Source organism: Zalophus californianus, chromosome 6, assembly GCF_009762305.2.
Source record: "Zalophus californianus isolate mZalCal1 chromosome 6, mZalCal1.pri.v2, whole genome shotgun sequence".
Taxonomy (NCBI): domain Eukaryota; kingdom Metazoa; phylum Chordata; class Mammalia; order Carnivora; family Otariidae; genus Zalophus; species Zalophus californianus.
The window spans coordinates 8,969,252-8,988,628 of NC_045600.1; the positions used below are offsets into that span (position 1 = coordinate 8,969,252).

The 19,377-nt window shown below is 44.5% G+C and overlaps 1 protein-coding gene and 1 non-coding gene across 2 annotated transcripts; both read left to right on the forward strand.

Annotated features, from left to right (window-relative positions):
- Positions 1-7,839: 7,839 nt before the first annotated feature.
- On the forward strand, positions 7,840-11,276 carry TCL1A (TCL1 family AKT coactivator A). The gene is made up of 4 exons (XM_027570387.2): positions 7,840-7,959; positions 9,974-10,144; positions 10,539-10,599; positions 11,168-11,276. The coding sequence occupies exons 1-3, from the start codon at positions 7,840-7,842 to the stop codon at positions 10,593-10,595; spliced, it is 348 nt and encodes a 115-aa protein (XP_027426188.1). The 3' UTR covers positions 10,596-10,599; positions 11,168-11,276.
- A 7,664-nt stretch (positions 11,277-18,940) lies between these two features.
- Positions 18,941-19,045, forward strand: LOC113910614. Its single transcript, XR_003516126.1, has one exon. It is a non-coding gene; the product is annotated as a U6 spliceosomal RNA (small nuclear RNA).
- The last annotated feature ends 332 nt before the right edge of the window (positions 19,046-19,377 follow it).

Consider the following 19,377-nt stretch of genomic DNA (forward strand, 5'->3'; position numbering starts at 1 on the left):
TTATCCATCAGCTGGGTCATCCTTATTCTCAGTTACATAAAGAGGTTAGAGGTAGAGCCAGGCAAAAGTGAGCATTCTGCCGCAAGGAAGAAAAGGGAGATGAGTGCTGGGTAGGCAACCTGCAGGATGTGCTTCACCACAGGTATAGATCATTTCAATAGAAAAGGCACCAAACACCATTCAACACATACAGTAAAGAGCTTAAGGTTGAAGAATGGTAGGACCTTTTCTAACCGATAAAGCTTATCTACCAAAACTTTCATCTAACATCCTGCTTACTGGTTAAACTTTAGAAGAATTTTATTAAAGACTGGAACAAGAAAGGAATGCCTGCCATCACCCACTCCTGTTATCCAACATATTTTAACAAACACTAAAAGTTAATGAGACAGGAAGAATTAGAGGCAGAGAAATAAAGGGGGGGAGTGGATAGAGAGACATAGGGAAGCATAAGGATTGAAAAGGAAGGCTGAAGAAAAAAAACCTATCATTTGCAGATAAACCAACCATCAAAACTAATATATGAGAGTTTAGCAAGGATGCTACAGACAAAGTCAACACCAAAATTTTATGCCAGAAAGTAGCATCAAAACATACCATTCACAAAAGCAACAAGGGTATAAAACATCTAGAAGATAAACAAAATATGTAACACTTTGTGGAGGATATTATAAAATGTTATTAAAGAACACCAGAGGTTTTTGTCAACCGTACAAATTCAATGAAATGCCAATGAAAATCCCAAAAGTAGTAAGAAAAAATTCAGAGGTGCAAAAGTACAATTCTGAAAAAGAACAAAGAGGGAGGACCTATTCCACCAAGTATTTCAAGTTCAAATTCATAACTTTTTAAAGTATGGCTTTGCCATAGCAACAGACAAATGGAACAGAACAGAGCCCAGAATCAGACCCATGTCTACATGGGAACTTGGTATTCCATATTGGTAGTGTCAGAAATCTTGTGTTGAAGGAAAAATTATTCAGTAATATTTGGGAAACTGGCTAAATATTTGGAAAAATTAACATGCAACTAGATTATGACCTACTATACAAAATATACATATTAGAACATAGTGTAATATTTGTACACCTCATATATAAAAAGAAGTTCCACATGATATTGACAAAATCCTTTTTAAAATATCCTAAAATTGATATTAGCAAACTAAATCCAACAACACATTTAAAAAAAAAATCATTTACCTCAATCAAATCAAATGGGATTTATTCCTGGGAAGCAAGGGTGGTTCAATATTTGCAAATCAATTAACATGATACATCACATCAAGAAGAGAAAAGATAACAACTATATTATCATTTCAATAGATGCAGAAAAAGCATTTGACAAAGTACAACATCCATTCATGATAAAAACCCTCAACAAAGTAGGTTTAGCGGGAACATACCTCACCATAATAAAGGCCTTATATGAAAAACCCACAGCTAACATTCAATGGTGAAAAAAAGAGAGCTTTTCCCCTAAGATCAGGAACAAGACAAGGATGTCCACTCTCACCACTTTCATTCAACATAGTACTGAAAGTCCTAGCCACAGCAATCAGACAACAAAAAGAAATAAAAGGCATCCAAATTAGTAAGGAAGATGTAAAATTCTCACTATTTGCAGATGGCATGAGACTATATATAGAAAATCCTAAAGATTCCACCAAAAAAAAAAAAAAACAAACCACTAGAACTGATAAATGAATTCAGTAAGGTCACAGGATACAAAATCAATATATAGAAATCCATTGCATTTTTATACACTAATAATGAAGTAGCAAAAAGAGAAATTAAGAAAACAGTCCCATTTGCTATTGCACCAAAAATAATAAAATACCTAGAAATAAACTTAACCAAGGAGGTGAAAGATCTCTACTCTGAAACTATAAAAGATTGATGAAAGAAACTGAAGAGGACATAAATAAATGGAAACATATTTTACACTCATGTACTGGGAGAACAAATATTGTTAAAATACCCATACTACCCAAAGTAATCTATACATTTAATGCAATCCCTATCAAAATGCCAACAGTATTTTTCACAGAACTAGAAGAAACAATCCTAAAATTTGTATGGAACCACAAAAGACCCCAAATAGCCAAAGCAATCCTGAAAAAGAAGAACAAAACTGGAGGTACCACAATCACAGATTTCAAGATATACTACAAAGCTGTATTAATCAAAACAGTATGGTATAGTATGGGCACAAAAAATAGACACATAGATCAATAGAACAGAATAGAAAACCCGGAAATAAGCTCACGATTATATGATCAATTAATCTTCTATATAGGAGGCAAGAATATCCTATGGGAAAAAGTCCCTTCAACAAAAGATACCAGGAAAACTGAACAGCTATATGCAAAAAAAAGAAAAAAAAGAAACTGGACCACTTTCTTACACCACACACAAAAATAAACTCTAAAGGGAGTAAAGACCTAAATGTAAGACCTGAAACCATAAAAACACTACAAGAGAGCCCAGGCAGTAATTTCTCTGACATCAGCTGTAGCAACATTCCTCTAGATGTGTCCTGAGGCAAGGGAAACAAAAGTGAAAATGAACTATTGGGACGACATCAAAATAAAAAGTCAGCAGAGCATAGGAAACAACCAGCAAAACCGAAAGACAACCTACTGATGGGAGAAGACATTTGCAAGTGACATATCCATAAAGAATTGGTATCCAAAATATATAAAGAACTGATACAACTCAACATACATTAAAAAACACAATCCAATTAAAATATGGGCAGAAGACATGGACAGATATTTCTCCAAAGAGGACATCCCAATGGCTAACAGACACATGAAAAGATGCTCAACATCACTCATCAGCAGGGTGAAACCACAGTGAGATATCACCTCACACTTGTCAGAATGGCTAAAGTCAAAAACACAAGAAACAACAAGTGTTGGCAAGGATGTGGAGAAAAAAAGAACCCTCTGGTGCACTATTGGTGGGAAGGCAACCTGGTGCATCCACTGTAGAAAACAGTAAGGAGGTTCCTCAAAAAATGAAAGAATTACTATATGATCCAGGAATCACACTATTGGCTATTTACCCAAAGAATAAGAAAACGCTAATTTGAAAAGATGCATGCACCCCAATGTTTATTACAGCATTATTTACAATGGTCAAATTATGGAAGCAGCCCAAATGTCCACTGATAGATGAATGGATAAAGAAGATGTGGTCTAGATATGCAATAGAATATTACTCAGCCATAAAAAAGAATAAAATCTTGCCATTTGCAACAACACGGATGGAACTAGAGGGTATAATGCTAAGTGAAGTATGCAGTTAGAGGAAGACAAATGCCATATGATTACACTTATATGTGGAATTTAAGGAACAAAACAAAGAAATAAAGAGACAAAAGGGCAGACTCTTAACTATAGAGAACAAACTGATGATTACTAGGGAGGGGGATGGGCAAAACAGGTGAAGGAGATGAAGAGTGCACGTATTGCGACGAGCACTGAGTAATGTATGGAATTATTGAATCACTATATTATACATCTGAAACCAATATAACATTGTACGTTAATTGTACAGAAATTAAATATATATATAAATCTAAAAAATAAAGAAATTTATCAATAATTAAAAAAATAAATATTGAAAATACAACTAGTGTATGACCCAGCAATCCTACTGTAGGTATTCATCCGAAGGGTATAAGAATACTTTCTTGGAAAAAAAATAAAATATCCTAAAATTGAAAATCTAGGTCAAGAGTTATCGGATAAATGGTATAGAGGAAATTTTCAGTGTCGAAGCTGAAAGCAGTACCTAGTTAATCTATTTATCTCAGCTTATATATATTAGAAGCATGAAGATTATGAACCAGTTTTCTAGAAGGAATAAAGAGATATGTGAAACATTTTTCTGAGGCCAAACTAATGCAATCAAATTAAACTGAAGAATAACTGAGGCGGAAGACCCAGGAACAAGCCGATATGTAGGACCCGCCACACTGTGAGCATAATACCCAAAGTATGGAATAATCCCAGGGTTGAGAAATATTTCTGATACAACTTAGGTAAACTTTAACTCATCAGGGCAAATGGATGCGTCATTTCTAGTTCAGTGTCCATTGCAATTCTCCTACATGCTGCTCACTCCCCCAACTTGTCAGGGTCAACTATTTGGTGCATTTTGAGTTAGGGCTATGGCTGTCTTTTGCATGTGTGTGGTGTGTGCATTGGGTTAGTCCAGGCCTTTGCTACCCAGAGGTGGTTCACAGACCATCAGCCTCGGGCTCACCTTAGAGTGTTAGAAATGCCGAGTCTCAACCCAATCCTACTGAATTAGAATCATTTTAACAAGATCCTCAAACACACCTTGAGGTTTGAAAAATGTTTAAAACAGAAAGAAAATTCTGTTAAGTGTGAAGAGAGAGCTAGCAGCCATGCAGTGGCTATGGTCAGTCCCCGAGTTCCACTTGGAGAATATCCTTCCCACACTCTCCATTAATCTACAGATAAAATTTCATCCCCTGGGAGAAAGGCCATAACATCCCTTTACTCCTGGGCTCACTTGATCATCAGACTTAATTATCTAAAATATGGTCCAGCTGTTGGAACAAACAAACTCCTTTCGAGGTGACTAGCATGGATGTCTTAACACCTATATATCAGGGCATAGGGAAAGAAGTCAAGTGCGTGCTTGGGGTAGGTTTACAATGAGAATTGGTGATAGAAAGAATACCTTTAACATTTTCATGGTTATTTAGTTTCATAAATCTTGTTCACACGTCATAAACAGTCACTCAAATCTCAGAGAAGCGGTTGGCAATCCTCGGTGCACATTAGAATCACCTGAAAAATCCTTTGGGCGGGGAGAGAAAGAACACCAAAGCCTCAGTCTCAGAGATTCTCGTCCAAATGGTCTGGGGTGAGGTCCAGACACAGGTATTTTATAAAAGCTTCCCAGGTGATTCTAATAAGCAGCGAGGGTTGCAATCCACTAGCTTAGTGATTTCCGGCCGTTCATTATAGGGCCCAGAGGCCTGGAGACCTACGTAGCTTCTAAGTAGTTTCTTTATAGCTTGCTGGTCATTGCCCGATGGTTGGGATGACACTGATGACCAGGATTTTAAGGGGAAAACACTTTCTGTATTAGAAGTGATTCTGACAGAAAATAAGAGAGCCTACAACTAAATGATACAGAGTCATATATCCAAGGTTTGTGTCACAGAGAAATCTAGAGGGAAATGATAGAATGAGACACCCACCATCTCTCCCTCTTGTTTCCCCCCTGTAGACCAATGCTTAAGGTGCCCACCAGTCCTCTGGGGATCTTGCTGAAATGCAGATTCTGACCCAGTTGATCCGGGGAAGGCTTGAGATATAGCTGAACTGGGGACCACACTTACATAGCAAGGTTCTAGACCCTACTGATGGTCGTGACTCAGCCCCAAGGCTCTTCCTTGGGGCCCAACCAAGAAGATGGCCTCCTCACTCCTGAGAAACAAATTCCACTGTGGCCTTTCATATCCAGAACCACTCTGCCCAAAACCATTCTTAACCTCCTACTAGACAACTTTATCAGAGGATCAGGGACTGTTGAGTTAGAATGGGCTTCAAGGGCAGCTAGCAGGGCCCCTTCATTACACAAGTGTGGCAATGAGGCCAAGAGGGCAAAGGATTTGCCAAACTCATGGGTGATAGAGGCAGAGTTGAAACTGGACCCAAAGCCAGAACACAAAAGCATCAGCGAAGGATTCTTTTAAAACAAACAAACAAACAAACAAACAAAAAAGCAAAAGAAGTTGCTTTGTGTTACTTTGTAAATGAAACACTTGATTATCCTCAGGGAGCTTATAGACAAAGGAGTTGGAAAGTTGTATGTGACTCTAAAGCTAGGCCCACTGACCTTCAAGCCCTAAGATGGGGCAGGTAACAGGCTGAAGAGGCTTGCCCTGTCCCTGAGACCACACAGGAGCTATTCCTTTCTCATGGGACTTCCATAAAGAAGGCTCAAGGGCCCCCCCCCAGAAGCTGCCCTATGAACTCCTCAGTCATCTTATGCCACTTTCATGCTTTGGAACCCCTTCTCAAATGATTTTCTAAATCCTAACAAGAATGACGTACACTATTGCTCAATATTAAGAAGCCCTTATGTGATGCAGAAGGCACATATTGTTCCTTGAAAGGGGGTCGGGGGTGTAAGGATCATATATATTCCCAGAACATTCAGAAGCATATCCAGCCAAGGGAGTCTGAATCTTGCTCCATTATTTATTCTTTTGGGGACCTCTTCGAAAAGCAGAAGGAGTAGTAATGAAATTGGCATCTCAGTGGCATTCTGGGTCCTGGAGCCATCGACACAGCGGGTCAGTGGCCACACTGGCTCGTAGGTGCCCCCTTCCCTTGCCACACTGTTTAAGCCGGATTTGTCATCATTTTTTACCTCAAAGCTCAGGACTGGGCTGAGACTTCCCCAGCAGACATATTAGCATATTATCTTGCTCCCAGTGGCTATCTGGGTCTGGAATTAAGAACCATCCACAGGGAAATCAGCCTAAATGCCGCAAGTCTGAATATTAAATACTAGCACCACCAGGGGCTGCCCTGGGAAGGAGGTTTGCTGGGCTCATGTCTGCCTCCTCCACTCCCCACTTGGCTTTGGCTTTTGTCCTCTATTTTGTGTTCCCGGTAAATCCAATTATATCTTTATTACCGTAGCCCACCTCAGCACTTTCTTGGGAATTAGGCTGTCTGGATCCGCAGAGAAGCAGATACATACCTTTGCTATCAGGGAATCCGGGTTAAGCTCATTCTCAACTTTTGTGATATTGCAAAAGATCCCAAAGTTATTTTCTTAGCGCCTGGTCAGAGAGACAGGAAAGAGCTAGAAGATGAAGCACCAAACTGCCGCCAATGGTGATGTTTGAGCAACGAGGCCGGAGCTCGGCTTACATGTTTCTCATTGTACTTTATTTTCTTAATTGCCTTAATGGGCATGTGGTGTACTGCAAAATGAAGTGAAATTGTTTTCCTTATTTGCTGTAATTTACAGAGAGTGGGTTTGATCATATAACCCAGGGACTTTTCAATTCCATTGATCTTGGAGTGGAGAGAAGGGATTCTTTTCAAGCATTCATTTTGAATGATGTGCTCACCAATGAATTCAAAGCCTGTTAAAGGAAAAACCCATGTTTCTTCACCACCGTGTTTCACAATAGCCATTAGATGACCACACCATCATCAAAGCCGTGGAAAATGTGTGTGGGTGGGGGACCGGGGCTTCAAGAGTTGCACTTGGCCAAGGAAATTGATTCTCACACCCCATGCACAGGCTGAAGGTGATGCCGCGAACCTGGGAAAGTTCAGGCTTGGTTCAGGCTCGCACGGTTCTCTTCTGATCCCAGGAGACGCGAAGGGGGTCCTGGCTCTGGGTTGCCTGGCATCGACTGTGAGTTCCCAGCAGAGGCCTGGTGTCCCGGTCTGGGGTGTGACTTGCGCAGTCACACACGGTGGCTGACTCGGACAGTGGGGTCTGGGCGTCCCAGGGGGTGGAGGACGCCGGCACCTCCTGACAGAGGAAAGACCAAAGGCCACAGACAGGGGTGCCTCCCCAGCAGTGGGGAGTGGGAGCTGGAGGGCTGGGGGCGTGGAAAAAGCCACGAGTCTATGGGGCTGGCCAGGGTCCCCGGGAGCAAGACCAACTCCAGAGCGGATCCTGCCTTGCGCCCGCCCTCCTCCCGCCCCGCCGCTGGGGGGCGCCCGCGCGCGTCCCGCTATAAAGCGCCGGGGTCCTGCGTCCCGCGCACCAGCGAGTCGGTTCGAGAGGCTCCAGCGGGGGCTCCTGAGTCGCCCGGGGCGCCATGGGCGAGCTCCCGTTCTTCAGGGCGCACACAGCCTTGCACCCGGACCACCTGTGGATCTGGGCGAGGTCCGTGTACGTGGACGAGAACCAGCGCACCTGGCTGCCCATAACCATCGAGGTACAGCGGCCTTGGGGCGGGCCGGGCGGGCGGCGTGGGCGTCCGCAGCCGCCACGTGGGGGGACCTGCCCCGGACTTCGGGGGTGTCGGGCCTCCTCCGTGCCGCGGGGGAGCACACCTCACCAGGAACGCAGTGGTATAAGAGCCGGACTAAGAGCAAAATTAAAGTATGTCCTAGTAGGACGGTTACGTTATAGAACAGCAAAAAGTTACACGGTAGTGACTGTGTCCCGGTTTTACAGATGAGAAAACTGAGTCACAACCTGTAAACCTGCCCAAAGTAGTCCTGCTGACAGGTGATAAGCTTGAAATTCCAGGCTCTTAACCATGTTTATCGGCATTTAATGTCTTTTTTAAGTACACAGATATGTATTTTAAACATCAAATATCTACTTTTTTTAAGTCGGGTATTTGAAGAGAATTTATGTGAATATCTTTTTTAAAAAACCCTGGTTGGCGAATATCTTCTTAAACATGACACCAAAACCACAAAGCAGTGTAGGTCACATAATCATTATTATAAGTTATGCGCAAAACATAACCCGCTAGCGGACTGTGGGGCAGGATTCGCCCCCATGTAATTGAAAGGACTGGTATTCTTAATACGTAAAGGTTGACTTAAATCAATAAGGAAAAAAAGGAACAAGCCGACCAAAAGTGGTTGAAGGATATAGAAAACCATATACGAACACAGCAAGCATGGTATTTCCATTTATATCTTGCAGGATGATCTGAATTATTTCTTAACAATTCCAATGTATTTCATGGATGGAAAATTTAAAAAACGATTTTCACTTTGGAAAGTAGTTATTGAACCAACATGAGGGCCTAGTTTATATGCCGAGCACAATTCTAGGCTGTGAGGGTTTGCAGTGAATTTGATAAAATCCCACTACTCTGAAGCTGACACTGCAGGGTGGGGAGGGGCAGGACATCAAAATAATTGAGGCTGCTGGTAAGTTGTGCAGGATGAAAGGCAGTAACGAGTGGGGCAGGGTCTACAAGCAAGACCCCTCAAGAGTATTAACTCGCACTTGCCTGTCATGCAGACCTTTGTAAAGCTCCCTTTTAGACGTGTGTGCTTCATGTGTAATTCATAGAGTTGGATTTTGCTGAAATGTGTCCCTAGAGACATATTTGTGCAGAGACCTGTCTCTGAAGAAGGGTGCGAGCCCTCTGTAGGTCTAAGGGAGAATGTTCCAGGCAGAGGACCACAAATGCAAGAGATTACTGGGAATGTGACATGTCCCCGAAATAGCGAGGAGGCCCTTGTGGCTGCCACAGGGTGGAGGGTGGAGGATAGAATGGGGGATGAGGGAGGCGGGGGCCCACATTAGTGGGTCTGTGGACCGTGGTAAAGATTGCATTTCCTCCTACCTGCCGTGAAAAGCCACTGGAGAGCGTCGGGCAGGAGGGTGACACGATTTTTAGACGCGCACCCCGGCTGCTGTGCGGGGAGCTGATTGGGAGGCATATGACCATAAGGTGGCAAGTTAGCTTATTGCAGCAGAGGGGTGGTGGTGGAGGTGGGGAAAAGTATTCTCTCGCCGGTTTCACTGGCGCTCTACGGGGGCACCTGGCTGGCTCCGTCAGTGGAGCTTGCAACTCTTGATCTTGGGGTTGTGGGTTCAAGCCCCACATTGGCTGTAGAGATTACTTTAAAAAAAAATAAAATAAATAAAATAAAACCTCATGGCAGCTGACATCAGCACCACACTGCAGTTAAGGAAGCTCAGGGACAAGCTTTAAGTCTGTCAGGAAGCAGCGGGCTCCATGTGGCCCCGTCTGGGTGTCTAGACACCTGTGAGTGCCGGTCATCCTGGCCTCGCCAGCGTCCCTGAGAGGGGCGTGCATGGCTTAAGGGGGGGGGGGCGTTGCTGGGAACAGTGATCACCAGCATCTCAGATGCCGGCCGGGCTGCCGGGGGCGGAGGGGGGGGTGGTTGGGAAGGACTCTGGGGATTTGCGTGCTGGGGAGCCTGGGCCCTGAAGGCGTGCCCTGGTCTTCTCTTCAGACGGAGAGTAGCCTCCAGGTACTCATGCGTCAGGAGGATGTGTCCCTGGGGGAGGCTGTGTGCCCCAGCCTGCTAGCCCCATGCCCGCTGCCTTCCATGTGGCAGCTCTACCCTGGAAGAAGATACCGAGGCTCAGACTCGAGTTTCTGGCGCATAGTGTACCACATCGAGGCAAGTGTGTCCTTCTCCCAGGGGCCGTTGGGTCATCTGGGGTGGCCCTGCCCCTCCGCCCCCCATGTCTGGCCTCAGCTGTATCCGCTCCCCCATCTCTGCACCAAAAGCTAAACAAGGGAAGGAGTTTACACTGCAAGTTCTTAAAGGACTGGATTAGAGAGAGGTCAGAAGTGACTGCCTGGGCCACTCTCTGAGGTCTAATGGAAGCCCCCTCGGCCCAGGGGGGCCTCTCTGCTGGGCAGCCAGGGGGTGAAGGCTGGTGGGAGGAGGGGCTCCTAGAATCCCCTGCCCCCAGGCAGCTTCCTGGAAGCTCCTGGAAGGCCTGGAGCAGGGTTGAAGGACAGAAGGAAGAGTTCCCTGGCCCGGCCTCTCACCCCCTTCTCTCGTGCAGTTCAGTGGCAAGGAGGACATGCTCCTTGAGCAGCTGCCGGACCCGGAAGATGAGTGACCAGGTGAGTACCTTTGGGGCCAGCACCTGTCAGTCCAGAGTGACCGGGGCAGAAAGAAAGAACACCCTCCCCCCACTGAAGGCAGTGCTGACTCCCACCCCCAACGGTACTGCCCTCTGTGGGTCTCAGGGTCTGGGGATCCAGGCTCACCCCTTTAGCACCTTGGGGGCTAGTAATTTTCAGGGGAGCCCCCTTCCTAGTAGGGACACACATCTGTACAGTGCCTCGCTGTTGAGGGCGCTGCCGCTCGATCATCACATCGACTGAGCTAGGAATGATTTCATTTCCTAGGTTACAAAAATGAGCTTTGAGGAAGCACAGTGACTGTGCAGGTTCCCAACCCCGGTGTTCTGACCCCGGGCTGCTCGCTCTATTCATAATCTGCCCTGGCTCAGACGTAAGGCCTCAGCTCGGGGGCGGCGGTCGGGGGGGGGGGGGCAGTGACCCCCAAGCTCTCCGTGCAGCCTCACCCCAGCAGCTCTGCTCCTGCCCGCCCTCCACCCCGCCCCACGCCTCTGCCACCTCCTTCCCTTTGCCTTTGACTCTGTCTTCTCTCGGCCTCCGGGCCCAGGTCCCGCAGCTCCTGTCTCCTCCTGCCCCCGGAGTCCAAGTGCTGCTGGCCTTCGTTCACCTTCATTTCCCGGCCCTGCGTGTTGTGTTCTGCCACTCCCCAGTCCGGGAGGGAGCGAGGGGCAGAGGATGAGCCCTCCCCGGGGCGTGCGGGGCCTGCCTGCAGCCCCTTCGGCCTCCCCCCAGCAGATTGGCACTGGAGAGGAGGCAGGTTGGTGTGGCTTCCTCCAGCTGCCCCAGCTCTAGCTGCCATCCGGGTGTCTCCGTCCCCTGATGGCGTTTGGCCTCTCTCTCCCGTGGCCTCCCGTGGCTGCTTCTCACTCTGTTCCCTCAGCTCCGTGCGCCTCTGGCTGCAAGGGAATGGGGCCCACTCACTTGAGACGGGGCCAGGTCTTAGAGCCCGGGGACCAGCTGTCGTACGTGGTGCATGTCTGCACTTGATCGTGCCTGTAAAAGCCCCCGCTGCGCAGGCAGGCTCTGGTACAGTTCGCGGGAAGGCCCAGGAGGAGCCCAGATCTGCGTGCAGGACCAAGGAGCCCACTGGGCCACGTCCACGGCTCACGACCTAGCAGGAGGCCGAGCAGGCGAGCACTGCGGACGCCCTTGGGTGGCCCATGTGTAGAGGGACAGAGGTCGAAGGGGCCTCTTCTTTTTAACGGTGCCCACACACCTTGGTGTTATGAAGTTGTATGTAGTGTGAACACTTGGCAATGTTGATTGATTAAATGTAAAACAGTTATCTATATTTGTGCTTGAACCAACTTCTATCCGTGACCTGGATTCCTGGAGAGAAGCAAGAACAGGCAGTCAGTCACCAAATTAGAAATTTGGAAAGGGAAAGAATACTCATGAATGTAGTGTATTTCTTTTACTGGGGTGAGAAGCCTGGAAATCTGTTTTTCCCCCTCTCCCTCCCTGCCTGCCTCCCTGCCTGCCTCCCTCCCTGCCTCCCTCCCTTCCTCTTTTTGCTTGCGTGTAATCCAAATGCTCAGAACCCTAGTGTTCTTGGAGGCATGATCTGAGAACCCTTGGAGTCAGTGACCCCAGAAAGTCTTTGTCAGCAACTCCTCATGTTCACGGTCCCTCTGTGTGGTCCCTCCTCCGTGTGGGGGCACTCGCCGGGCACTGTCCTTTACATGCCTAGTTCCGGTGTCAGCAGGAGTCCCTCTCCTCACCTGAAACTGTCCCCAGCAGTCACAGCCCAGCCCACCCCGTGCCCTGTCTCCCTCTTCCTGAGCAGGTGAGCAGGGCCTCAGGTACTACCAAGGGATGCCTTCCAGGAGAAGCGATCCATCCCTTGTGGCGTGCTGGTCCTCGCCACTTGTGTGTTACCGCAGTCTGTAGCTTCCTCGTCACAGAGAGATGTGGGGGGACTGATATGTATTTTAAGTATCTAATAAGAGAATTCTCTAAGAAAAGTACCGCTTCTCCTATTTTGTATTCTCTGATCCCAGTCTTACCTGGACAGATAGACGTGGAGCCCCTCTTGTGATTTTAACCCCGTTGCCTTGCACAGGGCTTGCCAGTATAAGAGTTTGGTATGAGTTTGGTGTGTGGGAGCTGTTCCTAGACAGACCCCTCTTGGTAGGGACTGAGCCTCAGGACGTCAGAGCAGGAACAATGTCAGAGATCAGCCAGTTGCCTCATTTTAGGAACTGACCCAGGAAGAAGAACGTTCGTGTTTTGGGCCGACTGTGTCCCCCCACATTCATACGTTGATGCCCTAACCTCCAGGCTCCTAGCGGAGCCTTTGGGAAGTGGTTAGGATTAGCTGGGGTCATGAGGGTGGGACCCCGTGATGGGATTAGCACCCTGATGAGAAGAGGAAGACGCAGAAGGGCAAGGCCAAGTGAGGACACAGAAGACAGCTGTCTACAGGCCAGGAAGAAGGTCCTCACCAGCACCCAGTCTACCGGCACCTTGATGTTGGACTTCCCAGCCTCTAGAGCCTTGAGAAATAAATGTGTGTTGTTTAAGCCACCCAGTGTCTGGTATTTTGTTACAGCAGCCCAAGCAGACGGACTGTTCTTGTTCCAGATGCTTGTTTGGGAAACATCAGACTGGCACTGTGAACTCTGCTGGGGGCTCCAGATAACAGCAGTGACCAGAACCCAGGCCCTGCTCTCGCGCAGCTCTTGTTTTGGAAAAAGACCAACGAGCAGCTTGGGGTGCACAATCCTACAGAGGAAATAGAACAGGGTAATCTGGTGAGTTTGCTCGGATGGGGAAGAAATTCCCATCTCTGGAGGTGACCTCCAAGTTTGGACCTTGAAAATGAGAGAGAGCTAGATTCTTAAAGCAGGGAAGAGAGTCCCAGGGAGAGGAAATGGCACGCGGTTCACGTTTAATTTGCTGTGGAAATTAGAAACGGCAAAAGGATTTCTGCTCATTAAAAGGCCGTTTTATAAGAGTAAGTGACCCTAACGAATTAACTGTAAATACAATGCAGGATCTCCGTGTTCCATGGCAAGAGTGACTTTGGGCTTTGGCTGAAACAGCTGGGTGGACGGTGATGCTGCCACTTGAGTTGGGGATGAGACTTGGGGCAAAGGGGGAAGTAGCAGAGTTCGGGTTTAGCGTGGTGTTGAGTTACAGAGGCTTCTGATTCCGGAGTGTTGATGGGCTGTTGATTGAACGGGGGTCCAGAACACAGGTCCAGACTGAAATGATAAATGTAGGAGGCATTAAAAAAATACACATGATCATTAAAGCCAGGGCCTGACTGAAGTCACTTAGGCAGAGATGGTGGTATCTTTGGAAGCAAGAGAAGAATGTGTTTTAAGAAGGGGACCGAGGAACACATGCTGTTCGGGGCTGAGTAAAGAGGAGTGAGTGACCCACCTTGGGATCTGGTCACCTGGAGATGGACGGTGATGTCCTCCGGGAAAGTTCCAGTGCTGTGACGGGTGGGCGCCAAGAGGAGGGGAGGTAAGAGGGCTGACCTCACTCTGAGCTTTGTTGGACCTCGGAGAAGCCTGGCTTCCCGGGTGGGTCGAACCGGGGGTAATGAGCCTGGGTATGTGCACAGAAGGGGACAAACTGATGAGGCAGAACAGGGTAGGAGAGGGGGTGCAGTCGAACAACATTCCTGAAGCTAACAGATGAACCCAGGGCACAAACGTCTGTTGGTGTCAGATGTAGACGCCCATGTGGTTTTCAATAATGTGCCCATCCTGCTTCCTTCCCCCCCCCCCCCCCCACAGAATGGGGATCCATTTTGTTTGTTTTGCTGAAGTATTTTAAGTACTTGAGAATCTCACCCACAAGCATTTTCTTGCGTATCTTACAGATGAGACTTTTATTCCTGATAGCCACCATGCCATTATCACACCTGACAAAATTAACTAATTCTTAATACCCTCTCATACCCGGTCTGTTTTCAGATGTCCTCACTGATCTCCAGTGTCTTTCCACAGACAGCGGGTGGTTGATGTGTCTCAGGTCTCTTGTAACCTATGTAGGTAGGTTGTCCTGTCGACCTCCTGGATTTGGTTCATGGCCTCCCAGAATATCCTTTCTATGCTTCCCCTCTTCCTATTTCCTGTAAACCTACCGTTAAATTGATTAGACTCTGCTTTCGTTCTTTGGGCACGAATCTTCCATAGGTGGGGCCGTATATACTGCTCAGGGCATCGGCTCAGGAAACACCCACGTCAGGTTACCCCACTCTGAGTGGCGATGAGAGTGATCTGTGGGCTCTGGTGTTGTCAGCCTCCCGTCCATCCTGGAGCACCACCCCCCCCATCAACCTGTCCTTTCTGCCCCTTGGGCATGTTTACGATGCGCAGTCATCCTGTCTGAGAACATTGTCTTGCTTTTTATTTAAGTCTACATTGTGTCTTTCAGAATGCTTTATAGTTTTAATCGTAAAGGTTTGGCACATTCTTGTTGAAGCTATTCTCCGGCTTTTTGTTTATTTTTATTATTGTAAGGGTGTCTCTCCTTTTTGTCATCTTTAACGGGACCTTGCAGGGTTGTATCTGTATTCATGTGTGTATAAAATGCCTATTATTGTTTCCTGTATGTCAATTTTATAATCTGCTATATACTAAATTATCTCATTCTTTATAGTAGTTTTAATTTAGTCTTTGAGTATTCCGGATGTATGATGATAATATCTACAAAGAGATATTATTACCTCTTCCTTTTTTTTTTTTTTCCTAAGATTTTATTTATTTATTTGACAGAGCACAAGTAGGGGAAGCAACAAGCAGAGGGAGAAGCAGGCTTCCCGTGGAGCAGGGAGCCCTATGCGGGGCTCGATCCCAGGACCCTGGGACCGTGACCTGAGCCAAAGGCAGACACTTAACTACTGAGCCATCCAGGTGCCCCTTACCTCTTCCTTTCTAATTCTTGGTTAGAACTCCTTTCTCTTGTCGAATATTGCAGCACTATGGTAAATAGTGGAGGTGCTGGGCGTTCTTTTATTTTCTTAATTTTATCAAGAGAGCTTCTAGAGTTTCCCCATTAAGCATGAGCCTGGCTTTGGAGCTGAAATATTTGTATTTTATCATGTTAAATATCTTTCAGTTTCTTTTTCTGAATTTTAACTTGAATGGGGATTGGGTTTTGTTACATGCCTTTTCCATATCTAAGGAGATGGTCGTATATATAGCTAATGATACCATGTTAATATTAGGTTATTGACTCTTTCTTGCATTCCTGGAATAAACCCCATGTGGTCATGATGTATAAGGTATGATGGTGGATCTCTTTGCTGATATTTTATTTAACATTTTTGTATTGTAGTGGAAGTGATCTGGAGTTTTTTTCTCCCCCCTCCCTCGGTTTTTGTTAAGTTTTGGCATCAAAGTTATATTCACTTTATAAAAATAATTTGGAGACTTTTCTTGTGTTATATCCTGTAATAGTGTAAGTTACATTAGAATTTTTTTTTTAAGGTTGGTAGAATTCCTTATGAACCCATTAAAGCCTGGTCCCTCTTTAGAAAGAGCACTTGTACAATTTTCTATTTCTATGAAAATTGGTCTGTTTTTCTCTCTCTACTGGGGTCAATTTAAGTTAAATCAATTTTCCTAGGAAAGCATAAATTTCCTCTAGGTTTTATATTTTATTGTCATAGTTATTCAAAATAGTCTCATGACTTTATATATTCTCTCTGGGTTATTACTGCCCCTTGTCATTTCTTATTTTGCCTTTTTTTGTGTGTTTTGTCCCACTTCATAAAATTAAGTTCGTCTATTTTAAAAATTTTATTTATTTATTTGAGAGAGAGCACGAGATGGGCGAAGGTCGAGGGAGAAGCAGACTCCCCATTGAGCAGGGAGCCTAATGAGGGACTCGATCCTAGGACTCTGGGATCATGACCTGAACCGAAGGCAGACGCTTAACTGACTGAGCCACCCAGGCACCCCAAGTTCGTCTGTTTTACTTCCCAAAGAACCAACTTTTTGATTCATTTATTAATGCTGTTTTGTTTTGGTTTTTTTTTTTTTTTGGTTTTCTGTCTCATTGATGTCTGTTTTTCTTTCATTCTGTACTTTTTGTTTCCTTTTCCCTTTTTCTAGCTGTTTTAATTGGGTGTTTATTTCCTTTTTAAAATTTCTATATAGATATATAGCAGTTTTATTTAAATATAATTGACATACCATGCGATTCACATATTTAAAGTGTGCAATTCAATTTTTTTACATATTCATAGAGTTGTACCATCATCATGATTAAATTTAGAACATTTTCATTATCTCAAAAAGATAGCCCACAACTACTAGCAGTTCTTCCATAATGCTCCCAAACTTCTTAGCACCAGACAATCGCTAATCTCCTTTCCATCTCTGTAGATTGTGCCTCTTCTGGATATTTCATAGAAACAGAATCCTACACTATGTGGTCTTCTGTGACTGGATTCTTTAGCATAGTATTTTCTAAGTTCATACATGTTTTAGCATGTATCAGTATCTCATTCCATTTTATGACTGAATACTCTGTTGTATGAATATGCCACATTTTTAAGTTCATGGACATTTGGTTATTTCCTCTTTTTGCCTGTTACAAATAATGCTGCTACGAACATTCACATATAAGTTTTTGGGTAGACATATGTTTTTATTTCTCTTGGTTATGTACCTGGGAGTGGAATTATTGGGTCATATGGTAACTTGTTTTTGACTTTTTGAGGGATCACCAGACTGTTTTCCAAGGTGGCTGTGCATTCCCAAGAGCAGTGTGTGAGAGTTCCAATTTCTCCACATCCTTGTCAACACTCATTATGTGGCTTTTTTATTCTAGCCACTTAGTTGGTGTGAAATGGTATCTCATTGTGGTGTTGATTTGCACTTCCCTGATGGCTGAGGATGTCTATACATTTTCATGTGCTTTTTGATTTGCACTTCCCTGATGGCTAAGGATGTCTATACATTTTCATGTACTTTTTGGCCATTTGTGTATCTTCTTTGGAGAAATGCCTGTTAAGATCAATTGCCTATTTTTTTAGTTGAGGTATAATTGACCTGTAACATTATATTTCAGGTGTATGACATAATGATAGGATATTTGTATATATTCCCAGATGATCACCACAATTAGTCTAGTTACCATGCATCACCATACAGTTAATGAAATTTTTTTATGATGAGAACTTTTAAGATTATTTTCATAGCAACTTTCAAATATGCAATACAGTATTATTAACTATAGTTACCATGCTGCACATCTCCATGATTTATTTATTGCTCCTTTTTTAAAATGGGGTTATTTTTTTATTACTGAGTTATAAGAATTCTTTATATATTTGGATTCAACTCCCTTATCAAATGTAATTTACAAATATTTTTTCCTAATCTGTGTGTTGTCTTCTCTCTTGTTTGATGGTGTCCTTTGAAACACAAAACTTCTTAATTTTGATGAATTCTAATTTATTTTTTCTGTTATCACTTGTGCTTTTAATATTATATCTAAGAAAGCTTTGCCTAACCCAAGGTCAGGAATGTTTGCTCTGTATTTTTTTCTAAGAGTTTTATGGTTTAAACTCTGACATTAAAGTCTATGGTCCATTCTGAGTTAATTTTTATGTATGGTATGAGGTAGGGATTCCATGTGAACAGCTAGTTGCCTCAGTGTCATCTGTTGGAAAGACTGTTTTTTCCCCCCATTGAATGTCTTGGCACTCTTGTCAAAAGTCAATTGACTGTAAAATAAGGGTTAATTTTTAGATTCTCAGTTCTCTTCTGTTGGTAAATACACATCTGTATATTTATGTCAATACTACACTGTCTTGATTACTAGATCTTTGTGATAAATTTTGAAATTGAGGGGCACCTGGGTGGCTCAGTCAGGCGTCTGCCTTCGGCTCAGGTCATGATCCCAGGGTCCTGGGATTGAGCCCCACCTCGGGCTTCCTGGGTGGTGGGGGGCCTGCTTCTCCCTCTCCCACTACCCCCTGCTTGTGTCCCTACTCTCGCTGTGTCTCTCTCTGTCAAATAAAGAAATAAGATCTTAAAAAAATTTCTTTTTTGAAATTGAGAAGTGTGAGTCCTCCAACCTTGTTCTTGATTTCAAGATTGTTTTCATTATTCTGGGCCCCTTGAATTTGCATATGAATTTCAGGATCAGCTTGTCAGTTTCTGCAGTGAAGTCAAGGAGATTTGATAAGCGATCGTGTTGAATCTCTAGGTCACTATGTAGAGAATCCCTATCTGTATCTGCTCAGGCTGCCATAACCAAGTACCATAGATCAGATGTTTCGTTTCCATGGTTACCTTTACACCGCTATCTCAGGGTGGTATCCTTGCTCCTTTTTAAAAAATGCTATGTTATGCTCGCTTTGGCAGCATATATACTAAAATTGAAGCAATACAGAAGATTAGCATGGTCCCTGCACAAGGATGACACGCAAATTCCTGAAGCATTCCAAATTAAAAAAAAAGAAAAAGCTATCGGTTGTAACAGTGTCCAAAGAACTTTCTATAATGATGAACATGGTCTTCATTTGTGTTCTCCAGTGTGGAAGCTACTAGCTGCATATGAAATGAAATGTGAATTGTGGCTACTCTAATTGAGAAACCAAATTCAAAATTTCATTTAATGTCAATTAACTTACATTTAAATAGCCCCATATAGCTGGTGGCTACCACGTCAGATGGTGTAGGTCTTTTTTTAATCCCTTACTATGAACAATACTGAAATTAGTCACCTTTCCCTTCTACTCCTTCTCCCCAAAGTGTTTAATGTGGTATCTGTTTAGTGCTAAAT